Source organism: Amblyomma americanum, chromosome 4, assembly GCF_052857255.1.
Source record: "Amblyomma americanum isolate KBUSLIRL-KWMA chromosome 4, ASM5285725v1, whole genome shotgun sequence".
Lineage (NCBI taxonomy): Eukaryota > Metazoa > Arthropoda > Arachnida > Ixodida > Ixodidae > Amblyomma > Amblyomma americanum.
This window is the reverse complement of record NC_135500.1, coordinates 136,824,573-136,844,004: the sequence shown is the minus strand read 5'-3', so window position 1 is coordinate 136,844,004 and position 19,432 is coordinate 136,824,573. Positions and strand designations below refer to the sequence as shown.

The following is a 19,432-nucleotide window of genomic DNA, read 5'->3' as shown; positions in this document are numbered from 1 at the left end:
TATTCCTAAGCCTCGCTCTCTGCGCGCATGCACGCTCTCCGCTTTCCTCTCACCCAGCGGGACGACCTCTTCCGTTCGCCTCCGCCTTGGCGCCGCCGCGGCGAGACGTCCACAGGGCACGGCACTCGGTCGTCCAGGGCGTGTTGGGCGCCGGCCTGCACACGGCAGAAGTGGGACGCACGCAGCGCGAAGGAGGCACCGTGGTCGGGCCGGCGACCGCCGAGGCGACCCGACGGGGCCTCCCCAAAGTGCGCGCCCAAGCAGGAAGGAGCGCTTCCGCCACGGGGGCCATGACTGCCGTGGAGGCTCGCTCGTATATAGAGTGTATACCAGCGCACGGAGGAGCCGCTACTAGAGCTGATGACGAAGGCGCTGTGAACTCGAAACAGCGCGGCGGTGATGATGGATGGAAGAATACAGCGCGACGTCCTGCAGTGTGCTGTCAGAGAGGCAGTCAGCCAAGGATTTCAGGGTGCTCCTGTATTTTTCCACTCGAAACAACCGCTCGAGAGGTTGGCTACAAGAGAGATTGTCTGAGGATGCCGGATTCCTATCGGAGAAAGCAGGGGTCGGCCAGGACGGTGTTGCCAGTCAAGATGCCCTGGAGAAGATTAACTTACAACACATAGTATGGTCAACTCTCATGCAGTCATTAGACACCGCAGTCGGATTAGTTGCATGCACTGCTGTTTAAGCTGTCTTTTAGATATCACCGGCGGGACTCAATGCACGGACACTCCTTTCGCGACGACGTGCTGCGCAAGGTCCGAACCCCTGGTCGCCAGCAGTTCACCAGGTCTGTGCACTCCAACGAAGATGTTACGCACAACTACAGGGGCACGGCTCAACAAGCTGCACGGTGAAACGAGGAAAAACACTGCCCTGGGAGTCAGGAAGCGGCCGGCACGGCTCCTCTCCACGCCCAGTCGTATAGATAGGTACACAACGACGGCTGTGCAACGCCGCACCGGTCTTCTTGTTTGCAGTGCTGTCCACTCTGGGTCGTAAACAGGAAGACACGACTTTGAGCCTCTTCCGGAAACACGAAGGCTGCGCGGATTCCCGCAGTTGTGACCGGAGATGACGGAGGCGTCTCGACGCGTCCGTCTCTTCAGTGGCGACAAAGGTGGTTCTAGCGCAGCAGACCACGCCGTCCACCACAGCAGCCGCGTACCGAATCAGTTGCAGGAGCAGTTCCGCCAAGAGTGGCAGTCAACGAGAGTACGACGTCAGTCCTCCGCGTGCCGTGACGCACGCACCCGGTTCAGGCTGGTCGAGCCGGGCTTCGCTCCCACTTCGTCACGATGCGGGCGTTGATCGCGGCCAATCGTGACCCATTTAGGGCCAATTGCGGGCGTTGCACAGAAGCACGCGCAGACGGCGTGCCGCGTCTGCGCGGCTGCGTCCGCTCCTGCGTTGCTCTATAGGCGCAGCCTCTTTAAACCGCTCGCTCGCGCACGTCCACGCACGGTGAGCGAATGTCGAGACACCATTTTTTTTCCCCGCTTATACGTTTCATTTCCTGCCAGACGATGTCCGAAGAGACTCGCGCGAAGTCTTCGTTCCGAGCCGTCCGTCTAGCTATCGCTAGCTTGGTTAGAAGCTGCGAGCTGCGTGCTCGAGCAGCTGCGTACGAGTGTCGAACAGGTGTAGGCTGCTTGAGATCGAAAGATCCAGAGGCTTGGCAAGCTGTCGGGGCGAATGGATTGTGCGCCGTTTTGATCTGACATCGAGAGTATGTGGGGACAAAAGAAGATAAAGTGTCCCCAACACTACATTCAGTGAGGAGTCGTCGACTGGGGGTAAATACACTAGCAGTCAGCAGTGGAAGCTGTCGTTTAAGTGCAGACGTTGAGCCCGTGCCCGTACTCTGGGTTCGTCACACGGCTCCCTAGTCCTCAGCGAGCGTCAGCGTAGATCTCGGTCACATTCTGGATCCGTGCGAGCTGCGCTGGTCTGGTTTGGCATTGTGGTCACCTTGCGGGGAGAAACCGGCCTGCGCATATAGTCTTTGGGCTGACGGGAAGCGAAGTGTGCTCGGATTATGCTTGTCCAGAGCGCCCCAAATTATCAGCAGTTCAAATCAGGCCAGTTGGTTTTTACAACAGAAAAAAGTCGGCTGACTACGGCCAGCCATGTCTTTCATAATCGTTAGGCGTATACTGCGTCGTCTCCTGCTGCCCCGAAATCGCGTCTCTAAAAGCTCCCGCTTCTTGTCCTCTTGGCGCGCATCCAACTTTTACGTGTGAAGTCAGCTGCTTAAGATCCGCCCGCGACCCGAGTTCAGGAAATGGTCACCGAGAGCACATGTCCACTTCGGCCCGTTATAATTTGCTGGATCCCCAAGCGCGGAGGTGACGGCTGCGTTAAGTGACCTGTCCTTCCTGTTAGGTCATCTCGGCTGAGCCTACTCTTGTAATCGTATCAGCAGCGCAAAAGTGAACGGAACGTAACTACGCGCAGTCACTTAATATTTGTACTAAAGCGTTCGAAAGCGGAAACAGGCGGCTGGGCTTGAATTGAAGGCGGTGGCAGCTCCCCGCAAATAACGCGATCCGGTACATAGGCTCTGGTGTTTGTCGCTTTTAGGAGCAAGAGAAAGCATCCGCTTTAGCCACGCCCATTTGGACATGTGCACTTCGTGGACACTTGCAGTATGTTGGCCCGAGTGTCGATGCTCCAAGAGCGTGCATACCTGGCATTCAAACGCCTATAACACCTCATCATGACTTGCGATCGCAGACTGTATCACGTGGTCATGCTTGAAAGTATCAAAATGACTTGCGATCGCAGACTGTATCACGTGATCATGCTTGAAAGTATCAAAAATACATTTTGCAAGCGCTTTTACTTGCGTTTCAAGCGTGATATAGCTGACAAAAGTGTCCTAGAAAATCACGCCTAAACTGCAAACCTTATTTCTGCTACACGCTGCTTCGAAGCTATATACTAACGATCGCTAACAGACTGATCAGTCTGTTAGTGGTCGTTAGCTGACAGACTTATCAGTCTGTTTGCGATCGTCATTTTCATTTTGTGCGTGTTTGTTTCCATGAGGACCATTCCTCCTCTGTACGACCAGAGCGTGCGTGTGGGGGGAGGGGGGGAAGCTTTTTTTGGTGCCTTAGCACTAGAGCTTCCACTCAGCCGCTTAGCCGTTGTCTGTGAGGTCCCTCTGTGTGCCCACGGGGTTGTAGGCAACCTGCCACCCACAAGTGAACCACCTAGGTCACGTGACCTTGTGACGTCATCAGAAACTGCCCGTCGGATTGTGAGCAAACTGTTCACCGTGGCACGTGGCAGTTCAGATAATGACTAGTCGCGAGAGTTTGCAAGAGCAACCTGGGTCTCACAAGCCCCGCCGTTGGCAGTGCCTGCTATCACCGGGCTGTGGCGTATCTCCTAATTACTGCATCACTGCAGTGTTGTGCTTAGCTCAACTTGAAGGGCTTAAAGGAACGACGCGAAAGCGTTAAAGTGTTAATGCCCACATATTCAGAATTCGCCATGCTCTACTATATTCATAGATCGCTGGCAGTTCTCATACCCTTCCTGGCACGGCCGGGCCACCGTCTCTTCTATTATGTTTTCCTGTGGTCACAGCGCAGGGTTCAAGCACACTCCTTGTGAGAAAAGACTCTGGGCACAAAAGTGGGCTTATGTTTGCGCTATCCGCGCGGAACGCAGTTTGTTCTGTATGTATGTACGCGGGGTTTAACGCCCAGAAGCTGCTTCAGGGCTGAGGGATATGTCGTAATGGAAGTCTCCGGATTTATTTGTTCCAGCCGGTGTCCTTTAGCATGCGCTAATATCGTACAGCATGCACGGGCGTTTTCGCATTTCACCTGCGTCGAAATGCTGCTGCTGCGTCCGAGATTCGATCCTTTGACCTTGGCACAGCAGCCCAAGGTCTACCGTGCTTTGAGGTCCCATGGCTGCCTGTGCATCTTGCAGCATCCGGCACATCAGCGAGCGCAATGTGATATACCTCCTTATCGGGTGGTCCTAACATAGTCAGGCAGGTTTGGGTTTCTGAGGACACTTCGTACCCAACAATTCTGGACAAATGCATCTGTGTGCAGTGAGGGCAATTTTTTCATACATAGTAACATTTCAGTCAAATGTTTAGTGGGAACCCCCAGGTGGAGTAGATTTGTATTAAGGGAGTAATTACTCATTGGCATCCACCCAAGCGCTGCCATACGGCTAGAAAGGGAAGCTGTACAGCTTTCTCAGAAACTTAGTAATTGAAGAAAAATTCATCCTGGTCCCGCGTTCAAACCCGGGACCAGCGCTTCACCGGAGCGGTCGCTCTACCAACTGAGCTAACCGGGACGGCAAGCTTATGATAGGGCGAGATCGAATTGATCAGTGGTGGTGGTAAAACTTTATATCCCACAGTAGGGGTCCTGAAGGACACTCGGCTAGGCGCCAGGTGTAGAGGGCAGCTCCCACGTCGGCACAGAGAGCCCGAAGCTCTCCGCCGCCGCGCGGGCCTCCTGGACAGCCCGAAGCTGGTCGTGTAGTGAAGCACTTTTTAGCACTTTGTCCCAAGGGTCTTGTTCTTGGTGTAGGCGTCACTCGATGCACAACCACACAGCATATGGTTCAAGTCTACACGTCACTGCACTGTTCACACACATGTTGTCCGTCGTAGTCTGGGTCGATGTGCTTCATGCGCCAGGGGTTGGGGTATGAATTCGTTTAGAGCAAGCGTAACGTGACAGACTGGCTGCGGGTTAATTTCTTATCCGAGAAAGGAAACTCTCGTCTGCCTAAATAAAAGTGCTTAGTGAGCTCGTTGTACGTGAATAACTGATCCCTGTACTCGATATGAGGGGTAGCGGAGGAAACCGGAGGGACGCGGTCGATAAGTCCTCGCGCCGCCTCGTGTGCGATCTCGTTGAGATTCCGCAGACCGCCCCCTAAGCTACTCATGTGTGGGGGGAACCATACGATGGAGTGATCGGTGATGTTACTTCCGCCTAAGATTCGTAGCGTCGTCTTGTCTATTCTGCCCTTGGCGAATGCTCGTGTGGCTGCTCTAGAGTCGCTGTAGACAGTTGTGAAGCTCGAGTCTTTGAGAGCTAGTGCTATCGCTGCTTGTTCAGCTACCTCTGGCTTCTTGGTGTAAAGCGTGAGTGAGATGCGCGTTCGCCCGTGTCCGTCGATTACTGCTACCGAGTAGGCATGCTTTCCCGGTATGTAGGCTGCATCCACGAAAGCTGTCTCGTAGGGAAACCTTGCCGCGTCCACAGCGAGGGCTTTGGCGCGGACAAGTCTTTGTCCTTGATTGTGGGCCGGGTGTACATTACTTGGGAAGGGGAGCACTTTAATGGCTTCTCGCATGACTTTAGGTAACTGCAGGATGTTGTCCCTTTCTGCTATGGTGTTCAGGCCCAGCTTGACGAGAATCTCTCGGCCCGCTTTGGTGCTTGATAGGCGTGCCATCTGTGCCGTGTGCTGAGCCTCGATGATTTCGTCAAGGGTATTGTGGACTCCTAGCTGTAAGAGTAGATCAGTGGAGCCATTATCGGGGAGCCCCAACGCTGTCTTGAAAGCTCGGCGTATGTGTACTTCGAGCCTTTTCCGATGTTCTTTTTTCCAGTTAAGCATCGCAGCCACGTATGTGATGTGACAGAGTACAAAAGCGTGGACCATTCTAATGGCGTTCTCCTCGCTCAGTCCCCTGTGTCTATTCATGCTGCGCCGAAACATTCGGATCGCGTTCGCAATCTTGATCGTGATGCTGTCCAGCATCGCCCAGTTGGAGCTGTTACTTTGGATGATTAGTCCTAGAATTCGAATTTTGTCAACCGTAGGTATGCGATTTATGTCCATGTCGTGTAACTCTATGCACGGAGTGTGGTGTTTGCGCCAGTCGTTGGACGGGCGCCCTGGTCTTGGGGCCTGATAGATGAGCAGCTCAAATTTTCTAGAAGAGCAGCGAAGTCCCATTTGGGTGAGATGGGCCTCGGTAACTGAGATGGCTTCTTGCAGGCGAGCTTCCAATTGCGCATCGCTGCCACCGGTGCTCCAGATGGTGACATCGTCTGCGTATATGGTGTGCTCCACATCGGTAATTTCACCCAGTCCGCGAGAGAGCTTTGTCATCGCCAAGTTAAATAAGAATGGCGAAAGTAAGGAGCCTTGTGGTGTTCCCTTATCGCCCAGATCAAAGCTCTCCGAGACGTGCTCGCCTATCCGGAGAGTGGCCAATCGATCCTCCAGAAACGCCTTGACGTAGTGGTAGAAGCGTGCTCCGAGATTGTGGTCAGATATGGCTTTGAGAATGGCTTGATGGTCTCGAAAAACGGAATGTAATAAATACCCTTTGAAACGGGGTGGATTGCCACTATGCTCGGTTACGCGTGCACGAACGCCGCCTAGCGGAACGATGGCCGCCTAGCGCCATCTATAAGAGAAATTGCGATGCACGTCTACCCATTGTCGAGTTGCACCTCCTCAAGATACGTGCCAAACGGAATTTTCTTCGTTTGGGGGGTCCAGGTGGGCCTAGAATTCGGCTTGCGGTGCGATATGGTAGCGCTTCAATTAGTAATTGCATGTGTACAATGTATACCTATTATTTAATTCTGGTTTTATTTCTGCAACACAGCCCATAGAATTTTATTTGCCTACCAAATTCGGTATACAACTCTCCCCGGATGGGTGTCCGTTTTTGTCGGGATATATATAGCGGAACGAATGTATTCATTTATAGCGGTCTCGTAACAGGACAGTTTTCCTACCCGTTTCAGAATATTTTTTTTTGTTAAGGGGGGGGGGGGAGGAAGGGATGAGAGGACACAATAAATTTTAATGGCCGCCATCCTGGATTCGAGAAACCAAAACTGGGCTGCCATTTCGTCCCCTGACGTAATACTCACATAGTTCCACCTCTATCCACCATATTACACCGTGACGTAATCATTGGCACGCGGCAGGTGGTTGCGCCTACAATGCTATTGTAGATGGCGCTAAATGTCTGAATGCGAGATGCGCTGTTTTCTAGTTGCAGCCACAGATGGCGCTTTGATCTCAGGGTGGTAGGAGACTTCACGAAATCTCGAAACGTGACGAGTAGTTGCTGCCACAGATGGCGCTGTGATCAAGGTGGTAGCAGACCCCACGAAGTCTCGAAACGTGATGAGTAAGAGCTAACGGTCTTAAAATTCGTCCTGGTTAGCTCAGTTGGTAGAGCGACTGCCCCGGGTTCGCACCCTGGTCCAGGACGAACCTTCTTTCCGGTCAAAATAACTGGTCTAAAGTGGGCAGCGTGAACCGCTCTCTCTGTCAAGAGCACCGTGGCTCTCCGCTCAAATTTCCCCGCAGCGAAATAATCTTTTCCAGCCCCTCCCCCCCCTCCCGCCCAACCCGGGACAAAAAAAATTCTGGGTATCATTTCGTCAACTAGTATGAGATAAGCTGGTTTGAGTCAATCACTTGTTTTCCTTCAAAACTGAACTAATAAATGATACGCCGGAATCGTCGAAGTTTTTTACCCGCGAACAAAATTTCGAGCCGTCGCCGACCTCACCTCAACCTCACCTCACGACGTGAGGTTTAGGTCATTTTCAGGTCGACCTCATGAGGTCGAAACCTCATGAGGTTACCCACCTCTGATCCCCGGATATTCGTCCCCGCGCGGTTTTCTTTCAACGTGGCTGGACGAAACTCTGTTGTGCAGCCATATAGCACTACACGCCTCTTCCGCTACGCGTCCTCACGGGTACCATTCAGCCTTCGAATGGCCATGCGTGCTCCTCTCGGAATTGGGTTACACCGGCCGAACAGATTTGCGTGGTGAGCTTTTACCATTTGTCAAGCTTACTTTACCTAACCGTGCGTTTCGTCTCGCACTTTCTTTCTTTCCACCTGAAATCGTCTCGATCTTCCGTTATTCCCTCCTGAAATTGCTTTTTTACATCTCTTCGCCTTGACAACGCGTTTTCAATAACGTGAGAAACTTTTCGAATTGCAACGAAGTTTATTACATGTGAGCCAGTTAAAAGCAAAGTTAGTCGAAAAAACCCGATATATGCCAGGCGCTTTGTTCTAATTTCGTCTGCGCTATCGTTCGCCTTGGCAGGTGCTATCGCTTTCAAAGCCGTCAGCCCGCGCGCAGCAGTTTATAAGTTCGCACACCACATTGGGAGCGGAAAGAGTAGCCAAATACCATTTCCACTGCGCACACATTCATAGGTGTCATTCAAGAACTTTTTTGTTTTGGTGACGGTTACTGCAGTGTGAAGGTTACTGTCGGCTGCATCAAAGCACGACCCCCCCCCCCCCCCCTCTCCGCCCCTCCTCCTTGAAACTAAAGCGATACCTCTACCGGCTGCGATCCTGAACGTTGCCGGCATGGTCAAGGAGTAAGGAGTATCCGTGCATTGGGCTGCGGTTTTCCAGAAACCCTACGAGGGCCTGTATAGCCTTTTCCGCGCTAGAAAACATTGTTTGAGAGGTCTGAAATGAGTACGCAGAGACCATGGGTCAGCTGTGCGAGGAGAACTTCGAGAAAGCAAGCATCCAGGAAGCGTCAAGAAGGCGAACGCGGCATGAGCGCGGATAACGAGTACGGTGCCCATGCTCTCCAGGGGCCTCGCCATGAAGAAGCCCCCAAATATTGTATACGAACTCTGCACTCATCTATTCTCATATTCGATGGTCCGGACTGATCCGGAGAAAGGAAACCAGGCAAAACCTGCATGTTATCTATACGGCTGATGGAAGCGCGAACCAGGTAGTTTGCGACATTTGGACCGCGCACTCGCGCAATGATTGTAGCTGTCCACCTGCTACTATCGCCCACCGTCCATGTGTGCTTGTCAGTCTTCTTATCCTTGTCCTCAGCGTGTTTATAATCTCTTCTTTTATTGCAAATAAGGAACCGAATTCAGCTTAGTAAAACTTTATGCACGGACGCGACTATTTCTCTTTCCTTCGCCACTTCCGACTCCATTTCGCTGTATCAAAGGAAGATACCTCTTTGCTATTTCTAGTTTCCAAACGTTCTTTTGGCCGCTCATTCCATTTTTGTAGCCGGCCTGACGTTTCATAGTTTGAATGGAAGCGTATTGTCTTTGTTCTTTTCATTTCGGAAGCAGGAATCCAGCAAATGCACTCGGGCTTTGCCTGCTGTAATGTGCAACTAAATGGGACAGGGAAAACAACACGCGCGCTGTGGTGTTGGTTGCCTTCTCCCTGTCTCTACTGCGCTGCATTCAGATGCCGTGTCGAACCGACAAGCTACCTCAGTGGCTTGACCTCAGAGCTTCCGGAAACGAGGAGCACGTTGTTACATTTGTCGAATGGTTGATCTCTACGGTAAAGCCTGTCTGTGCTTCATCCACCCTTATAAAAATGCTCTATATACAGTCTATAGACTTTTTATAGACTGTATTGCATTCCTATAAATATTTCTTTTTGTCTACTCATAGTCTGTCGACGGTCTACAGACAAAAGGCTGCTAAAAGTGTAAGGCTAAAAATCTGTAGATTGTCTATAGACTGTCTATATGATTTGTATTGCCTTTAGACTGTTCTCTAGGGTTCATCTATAGCGTGTCTTTAGACTTTATAGACAGAAGTCTATGAACAGTCTATAGACTGCTGAGAGAAGTTTTTGTAAGGCCAGCGGTAATTTATTCATTTTAGAATGGTTTCTCCGAATTATTTGTTATGCGATCTTGGGCTCGTCGCTTATGGGCGCAGAAAGCGATTACAGCGCTGGTGTTGTACCTGAGCCAATAGGCTTATGAGTAACGTTTGGAGTCAAGTATTTAAGTGCGACGCGTTTCAGCGTGCTGTATACCGCGTGTCCTCTAGATCTTCCAATTTTTACGCCGTAGACGAAGAAATTTAAATGTGGGTAAACGAAAAAAAATAATCCAGCGCCAACAAGATGAGGACACAACAGAGGTACACAAAAGACACGTGCTCTGTTGTCGTCTGTGTGCCGCTCTGGCACCGTTGCCTTGTTCGCGCTGAAATTCGTTCCATTTAAACTTTCAAGCTGACCCGAGGAGCGCAGGCAATCTTGCTGCTTTCTTGCAGTTCGTTGCGCCTCTGCCTGCGTGAGAAGGCCGCGTTATCTCTGTACAGAACGCCCGGCTCCGAAGGCTTACGGTCGGAGAAAGCAATCCCACTGCAAGAGCCAACTGTACTACTTGTAAACCCTGAACAGCGTCCTGTCCTGTAAGCACGGCGCATTCACAGAGCCAGCTTTTAACACCAGTTCTGTGTCCACTTTCCATTTCAAGACACTCGGCAACAGAAAGGTAACGACAGAGTTTTCAACCCTTCTTTCACAGATGGAGTAGTGCTATATGCAAAGAGAGAAAGGGATGTAAAGAGATCCTGAAATCTTTTGATGGTGATATTGCAATGAAATGAGTCGGTAGAGGTGCTCCCTGGGAGTACTCGAGTCAAATTTGAAAGCTTTGCGTGAATTATATAATATACAAATAATTTTTAAAAAATTGCTGTTCACAAATTGCTGTTTCCCACTCACAAGCACCGAGGTGCTTAGGTGCGGCCGAAAATTAATGTGCAAATATTGCGAACAACAAGGCTTCTGTTCTATTTTATTCTAAACGATTAGCGCGACACCTCATCGCGCTCTCTTATCCTCCACCACCACCCTCCTACCCTAACATAGAGTGGCGAATCTAGGCCAGCATTCTAATTGGACGCGCCCAAGTGACGTGGGTAGGATGAGGCGCGGCGGGGTGTAGTCTCGACTGTTTTCTTGATTTTTTTCCCCCCTGGCATCATCGTGTACGAGTTGAGGAGGGAGCGGACGGGCACCATTTTTAAACATCGATACATTCGGCGATAATGAAGGTAGCTTAAAAATATTTGCCGTGAGATGACGAATGATGGAATACCTATCACTCGAGTGCTTTTCTTAATCTTAATAAATATGATTTCTTGGTCACTTTAGTGATATAAAGTGCGGAGAGGTCGGTCGGAGGAGCAAGCCTCTGACCTCATGTTGCGCCATAGCAAACACGGCGTAACGTGAAGATGAGTTTAGAAACAGCACTGGCTCTCCCTTAGAGTTCATTCTTCCGGCTTATACAGCACAATAATTTTTACAGAACTGGAAAGCATATAGCCGGCAGGCTGAGTTGTTTTCAGTTGCGAGTAGCGTCCGGCGCCGATAATTTCTTCCTTCTATTCCAATCGCCTTTCTGCGCTGCTCCCCTCCAATCTTGGATCCGATCACATGTTCCTACCCTTAATATTGAAGTGAGGGAAAGGTTGGCGCACAGTTAACAGTAGTGGCCTTCGGGCAGAGCGATGCCGCAGGTGTCGCTCCGTTCGCTAGATCTACGCTAATGAAGTGGCGCTGTTCTCGAAACTAAAGGCGAGCTGCGACGATTCATTATGTATAGATGCGTCAACCTGATGGTTTATCGCTCACGGATTGTGAGCAATCACAGTGTGAGCGCCGCTAAAGTGGACAAGTGGAGGTCGCTATAAGTTTCGTAGATTGCATAGTGCATGTGTGTGCATGTGCATGCGTGTGTGTGTGTTATGCCTTTTTCTCCTTCTCTCTTCCTCCTTTTAGTCCCCTAATCCCTCTTCCCCAGTGCAGGGTAGCCAACCGCAACCACTTTCTGGTTAACATCCCTGTCTTTCCCTCCTCCTCTTTATCTATCTATCTATAGTGCATGTGATCTATGCTGATATCATCATAAGGTCTGTATTGGTGCTTCGAGATAATTCTACGCTGCAGGCCCGTTCGGATTGTTATGCATACTTCGCAATAACATTCACTCTGCACTCCGTAACGTGAAAATTACAGCCTACCCTCGAAACAGCGGCAGAAAGGAGGAGTGCGCACCTCAAGTCGCTTTCTTTAATACCGCGCTCTTTGTGATTTTACAGTATTTGCTTTATCGCGATCAAAATCTTAGCAGTTTACTACGCTATGCCATACCCATCATTACAGTCTTTGTCAAAAATTATACAGCCCAAGGGGTTTGCTTCCCAGCCGTGTAGCCAGGCTGTTTAGCACATCTGACAGTCCAAAGCTTGGGACTATTTATGACTTAAGTTCCTCCCGCCTTCTTAAGATTAGCGTGCCTGAGTACGCAAGAGAAGCCGTGCTGCAGGGCTCAGAAGCAGACCCCTTGGGCTGTGTACTTTTGACAAAGACTGTACATAGAGGCTGCAAAATTGCGTAGCGAGAAAGCACGCTGGGAATAATGTGCTTATGAGTTTTCTGATACCGAGACCCGATGTTTTCAGTTCGAAGTCGAAAAAGAACAGCAAAAAAGTAGCGTGTGCTTAAAACAGCTAATAGTAGTAACTGCTACTCTGCATTGATACTTTATTGAGTATTGTCTTAACGAAATTATTCCTCCCACTGCTCCAGGAACACCGCTCCTCCTCACGAAGGAAAACTATTGTTACCCACAGGCATTGTTTGACGGAGAGCAATTTCTTTTTCTTTATTCCAAACAATTGTAACGAAAATGAAAGTTAGGTGTTCGAGAAGCTCTTCAGGGAACCGCACATGGATAGTCATTCATACACACCCGCCAAATACCTCCGCCAAAAAGCAATCCCTCTAGAGTTCCTGTATATTGTTTTAGTTGGCGCAAAAGTACACTGAGTCCCCCAAGGAAATGCAATCCTCTAGATAACGCCCTTCCTGTGCGCGCCTTCCGTTCAGAACAATAGTGGCCGCGATTGAGCGAGTTGGTTTTCCATGCTGAACGTAAAAGCGCAAAAAAAAGACAAGGACACTCACAGGACACAAGGTCAAGCACTCGTGTTGTCTGTCTTATTCTGTGTCCTTGTCTTTTTTGCTCTTTTTCGTTCCGAACAATGCCCAGTCAGCATATCACCGGAAATGAATGAATAACATACACCGTATCATCACCGTTGCTATCGCGGTCGCCCTTGTTCGCTGCGGTTCACAACGCGCTTGCGAGGCGCCGATGATGGCAGAGCAGTGTAGCGACATACTGAGTGATGTAGTCAGAATTGTTACTAGTGTATTAAAACGCACTTTTCTTTACGACTAATTGATTATGAAATCTATCAGCAATTACTATCGGGCGAAAATGGCGAAATTAATAAGGCGAAATCCTTTAATGGCTCATCGTTGCCTGTCCGTCCGTTCGTCCGTCCACGAAATATGTCACACTATAGCTGCCAATCAAATGACGTCAATTCGATAAGAAAGAAACAAGAAATTGGAGAAATAAAAATAAAATGATAAAAATTTAAAATAGAACTAAAATAAATGAATAAAAATGAACAAACAATTAAAATGAAATAAAAACTAAAATAAGAAGTTGAATAGAAACAAAAATAAATAAACAAAAATAAAAATAAAAACACCGAGAACATGCAATGCCTATAGACCTCCTGCATGTTTGTAAACAAACGAGGTGGCGCTGCAGTCGCTAGCGAGCTCGTGGTAGGCAAAAGGCCAGGGAGTGTCGTCGCGGAGAGGTGTTGAGCACGGGTTTTCAAGGCTTGTAGGCGCGTTTTCAGTTTCTGCGAATCACAGCAATGATTGATGTTTACAGCTTAGTAATTTCTTGAAGTACACGAGCTCGCATTGGCCACGTGCGGCGTATTCAGAGAAATAGTTCGCCGCTGTGTATTGTATATATGGTTAGTAGTAAACAGAAAGCGTTTCTGCCGTTGATTTCTACGCTAGGCATTGAATAAAATAGGAAGCTTGTGGCACTCTGCTCTAGCCAGAATGATTTTGCTTCGGGACAGTAGTGAGAGGATGTGCTGGCGATCTTTCGGCGGAGCAGACGTCTGCTGACATACGTAGGTGTCGTGCTGTGCGAAAAGTGGGGACTGCGTCGTGTACTTACTCTCCTCTAGCTGTCCCGCTTAAGCGCTGTTTTTATCCGCAGGATCACGCACCAGCCAGGCCGACTTCTCCCCTTGTTAAACTGGTCGATTTGGGGAAAATTTTTGATTTCTGGAATTATTTTCTTTCTTAGCCCGGGGTGTTCTGTTTCGTGACGAAAAATTATAGCAAAATATTCAGTAGAAATTTATAAAGTACGCTTTCGAGATGCGGTGTCGTCGAAAATTGTGAGGTAATTCTTTGAGGCTTTCTTTGTGTTCAGGGCCGCATTTCTTTGACCAAAGCGCAAGCGAAGAGGCCAAGAACGAGGAAATAAACGTTAATTATAAGGTTCGTTTTCTGACCTTTCACATTTTCTGTGATTGGCATCACTCACACCTTCGTAATTTCGTAACGCACGAAAATAGAATGATTCTATTTGTCGCAAACGATTCCTGAGACGTTGAGGAATGTAATTTATCTCTCGATTTTTTTTCCTACAGGTGCAGTATTATGTCCATTATTTTTGTAGGAAACGTTTTCACGTAACTATGCATGCATAAGTACATCGAAAAACAGCACGCTTACACGGGACACGAGAAAGGAGACACGCACACACACAGCGCTCGTTCTCGTGTCCCGTGTAAGCGCGCTGTTTTTTCGGTGAGATCATGTACCAACTGGCCCGCCAACTGTCCTTAATGCATAAGTACATGATCATCTAAAAAAAGAAGTAATAGCGTCATATACAGAACAAGGCTTTGTAAACATGCTGGCAAAAAAAATTTGCGCACTTTCTACTCAATTAGTCAAGACCTTGAGGTGACTTGACGAGGGTGTTAATTATAATTACCCAAGAACTGCACCAGGTATAGCTAAAAATAAAAGGCATTACTGAAACTAGCGTAGCAATTTCATATTTGCACCAAATTTAGTTTCATATCGCGTGCATAAATAACGAAAATACTTTTCATTGCCGCACCCCCTCTCAATCTCGACACGTCTGTTAGTAGCACGCCTGCGGCTGCTTCTTTCCAAACAAGCTTCGCGGTCATGGACTGCATCATGAAACATGACACATGCATGATGCAATGAAAAAGCATGTGGCTTTTAGCACACTTAAGGTACGCTATTCTAAGCAAGCCAACGTGACCGCGCATGAACTTACCAGACTTCTTTCTACTCGAATTAAATAATTACGTCTGTCATATTAAGAAACACTTTCTAGTAAATATCAAATGCCACAAAACGTGCCATTAAAACATGCTGTGCTATTAACAAAAGAACGCACTCCTTGGGGCGAGTGAACCTGCCGGCGGGGGCCCCGTGCGCAGCTAGATACGTGCTTTTTTTCCGTGCGCAGTTATAAGCGTACTATGCTGATGTTCAGGTGAATGAAAGCGGTAACTTACATGCTATTAAGTACATTGAGTGGCAGTGCCGATCGACTCCCAGACTTCGCGCTTTAGTACCGCAGCCCATTCCCCGTTAGCCAGTTTACTAATGCGGTATTTATCGCGAGGAGCCTATCGGGGCTAATTTAAATTTCCTTTTATGCTACTACGTGGATCGAACAGTGACGCAGCTGATCAATACATGCGGCTTCTGCAGTGCGCAGGCATGATATGTAGCCGCCGGTAGCAGCAGCAGCTGCGGTAGGCACCGGCTGGCCGTAGCTGTTTTGCCTACCATGCGAAAGTCGCTGCTGACATCAGCGCCACCGCGTCTTCGTGACGTCGCGGGGTGAAGGAGGTCCATAGGCGCTGTGGGAAAAAAACCTGCGTTCTAGAAAGTTCCATGCTTTCGCATTCGTGCACGTAAGCAGACTTAAGTGCCCTCAGAATTTTTCGAAATTATGGAGACTTCGCTGAAATCCGAGTGATGTAACTGGGACAGGTTAGAAGAACTCCAGATCCGACATCGTGCGGTCGCCGTCAAACGATCCCCTGCATTTTGATGACCGTTAGCGGCCCTGCTCTTCCTTAACCAGAGAAAGGGCCTCCGCTAAGAGTTGATATATCTTGCGTCAACTGAATGGGGAAAATACCTATTCTGCGCGATTTCTCCACTCCATTTGGTGTTCGTCTGAAGCTAGGTGTCCGGGCTCCACATTCGCAGTAGCAATGGGCATACTGGAACATTTAATGTAATTCGAGTCGAGTGGCTTTCAATCCACCGAATGTCATTCGGTCTTTTTCGTTGCCAGACAGTAAAAAAAAAAAAACAGTAATCGGCAAATAATAGCAACGACGATCAGCGAAAACAAAATAGTAAGAGACATCAGCGCACATAGGAGATGCTTGAAATTGTTGTGCGGTATTTTGAAAGCCGGAAAAAACGTTTATGTGCAATATTATAGGCTTAAGATATTATATCTGGCCATGATGCATCACTTAAGCCATCAAAAGCCAAGCCAGTCGAAAAAGTATGCAAGTTGAAAAAGTAGCAATATATTCGCGCGTGTCAGCACACAGTCCGAGGGTATCTGTCAGAAGATCCGGTAAAAATGGCTCCATTCGCATCAGAAATGTAATAGAGGTGCCTTAGTTGACTGAAAGTTGTGAATAAACCGTGGAATGTGGACGACAGACGAGAGTACGCATTTCTCGGTCTTATGAGTTGTGGCAAACTCAGCAAGTCGCGAATCGCAGTAAGGCTAATGCCATGAAATTTGAGTGTGTGGTATCATGAGAATGGCATTAAAACGTAAGGGAGTAAGAACTTGATGGCATTAAATTTGCCCGTGTGGCACGGGTGCGGCTGAGGGTATGGCAACCTCTGTGAAGCCAATTTCACTGGCTTTCTGTTGCCGCCCTAAGCAATTTCGAAAGCCTTATTAATGAAACTGGTGAAAAGCGACCATGTAGTGCCTGCTTCTAATACCGTGACCGTGCGCTTTGAAGAACCTGTTATTCGATGGCTGGAACTATTTTTCTCACTAACAAAATCTTTGGTCTTTCCCACAGCCCTATGGCTCTGTCCCCCGACTATAGAGACTGACTGACGTGTTGGCTGCGAGTATCTCTGTCTGTCGAGCTGCTACGGCCATGCGGTCAAGGGTCTGCCGTCAACGTTCCGCACTTTACCTTCACACTCCATGTGGCGGATTATTTGTGAAGGCTGTGGCGTGAAGGCTGCTCCGACTTCACACCTAGTTTACACACCCGGTGTGAAAGTACCCCAGGACCTGGCTGGCCTGCTTAGAGGCTTAAAGTCAAGGGGTTCTCAGGGTCTCATGCCACCTACCAATATTGAGAGGGGATCTGAGCACCCCCCCCCCTCCCACCCTGTGCTTGAATGTAGAGACTACATGAATCCTAAACAGGCAACCATTTTTTACCCGGTAGATCGGAATCCCCACCGAAAACTGTTGAATTAAGGCTCCCGAGGCAGAGCACTGATGCACTACGTTCGCACCAAAATAAAAGCAGACAGCAGTCTTCGATCATTGGAAGGAACACAACACACAACAACTAGCACACAGTCACTATCAGGGCGCGGGGATCGTTTGTTTCAGGTCTGTGTCATAAGTTCAGCGAGTAGCGACTTTTAAAAATGATTTCTCCCCTGTGTATAAAACGATGTGTAGAACAGGCCGTCAGCCGCTTTCTCTACCTCCGTGTCTATTTCCCTCTCCGCCTGCCCTTGAATTACTATAGAGACATCCTCGATGTAGCTGCCGAAGGCACGTGGTTGTCTGGTATCTGCGTTGTACTCGTGTTATGGAGCACGTCGGAAATTCCCGTTTACAAGCTCTCCCCATTTTCATGCCGGCCCTTGGCGCCTGATAAACTCGCCAGGTTTATTACCGTTTTGTGCTGGGCGCGCGCGTTGCCATACGGGCTCCCTTCTCCAGAAAACTCCCAATCTTGAGAGTGTTTTCGTTCACGCATGGGCGAGATGAAAAACTATGCCACAAACAATAAGCGGCTCGAACATTGAGGAAGCACTCGAGATGTTGTTGAGCCCTTCCCATGGCGATTCCATTTTCGCCGATGCGATATGGGTCACGAGCCTTCTGCAGCCTGCGTCGAGCCTCCATTGTGGCAGGCGAACAAACCGGTTCGACACGTGGGGTTAGCATTCTGCGTCAAGCTCCACTTGCTATCTGTGCACATAGCCAAGTGAGACGGCAAATATTGTCCATTCGTGTATACATTGTCCTCGGTAACTATCCATTAGATTGCAGAATGGGGACGCAATTATGTTGAAAGTCGTTTTTAACTCCGAGTTCCCATACAAAAATGTCCTATGGCCGGCTATAGACATTTGGCACAAGTAGCTATAAACCTTTCTATCTATAGCTGTAGATACAGGTTGATATATTTTTCTATAGAGAGCTTAAGACAGTTGTATGGTTCCAAAGCTATAGCTTTAGTGGCATAGATTTTTCAATATCTGGCAATAAGCACCTCTGTGGGTGCTTATAGACGTTCATAAACGGCCATAGACGGACATAGCTTTTTCCATAGACGCCCATAGGACGTTTTTGTATGAGTATTCTTTTGTCTCGGTTTAGGGAGTGAGCGATTTAAGAAAAAAAAAATAAAGCTTGCCTTAGATTCCAGCTGAGATAGAATAGTATATCATCGCTTTACGGTTCGCGCGTGCTACATATACTACATACTTCCGCCGCCACAAACTGGGATCGTGTCGGTCCTGTGCTAACAGGACGTATTGAGCTCAGCGTTGTGTGTAGAGACGAACGCTGTGTGATGTCGCATTTTGGAATCCCCTGTCAGCGCATGAAAGTAGAAGAAGCTCGTTTTTTTTTTTCTTTTCGTGCGCTCATTCATTAAGCGAGAGATAAAGAGAGAGAAAAGAAACATACGTCCGCTGTGTCTTCTCCTGGTTGCTCGCCAAAACTTGGACCGGTTGCTTAAGACAGTAGTACATCCTTCGTGTGAGCCCGTGACACGCAAAAGTCACAACGTATAGCCAGAAAAATTCTCGGCTTTCTCGGAGGCAGAGGTTGGTTGGAGGTAAGGAGGGAACTGTTCTAGCTCTGATCACTTTTGGACTAAAGGAACCTACTGCTCGCCTAATCCACTTCCCTCCACTTCCCTATATGCGCGTTGACTTCTGCCAGTATCACGAAGTGCTCGTGAAGGGATTTGAATAAGGCTGCTGCTTGTCGTAAGCGATCTGATAATAAATATCTCCGCTTCGTTGCACAATCTCTCTCTTTTAAAATAGAAAAAAAAATCAAAAGCAACCGAAAAAAAAAATGTTTCCGCCCGGGATCGAACCGGGGACCTTGCGCGTGTGAGGCGCACGTGATAACCGCTACACCACGGAAACGAAGACGAACGGGTATTCATTAGACCGGTATTGTAACCTTGCTGAAGTAGGTTTCCAAACAATCATGATGATGGTTACGATTATTTTGAATTTTAATTCATCAAGGACAACTTTAACCAAAGAGCGCGATAGCATAGGATATATTTCCTTACACAAGTTCGGGCCAAAGACCCATTTTCCAACAGTTTCACCTCAGAGAAGCCGAGCAGCAGGCCAGGGCCCAGGGCAGAACTTGTAATGATTGGAAATCAGTGAGTAGCCGGGCTTCCAAACAATGGAGTTGCATCGAGTCGTAAATAAA

The 19,432-nt window shown here is 48.6% G+C and overlaps 1 protein-coding gene and 1 non-coding gene across 3 annotated transcripts in view; both read right to left on the bottom strand.

Moving 5' to 3' along the window:
* The window catches only part of LOC144128413 (choline/ethanolamine kinase), a 134,793-nt gene that overhangs the window by 75,652 nt on the left and 39,709 nt on the right, over positions 1–19,432 (bottom strand). The window contains exon 1 of one of the 2 annotated variants that reach the window (XM_077661795.1): positions 54–1,395. The exons of the other annotated variant lie outside the window; for it this stretch is intronic. Coding sequence (XP_077517921.1) covers positions 54–292 — 239 coding nt within the window. The 5' untranslated portion in view covers positions 293–1,395. Of the gene's footprint in view, positions 1–53; positions 1,396–19,432 lie in introns of those variants that run through there. 2 annotated transcript variants of the gene reach the window in all.
* TRNAV-CAC (transfer RNA valine (anticodon CAC)) lies at positions 19,059–19,131 on the bottom strand. Its single transcript has one exon. It is a non-coding gene; the product is annotated as a tRNA-Val (tRNA).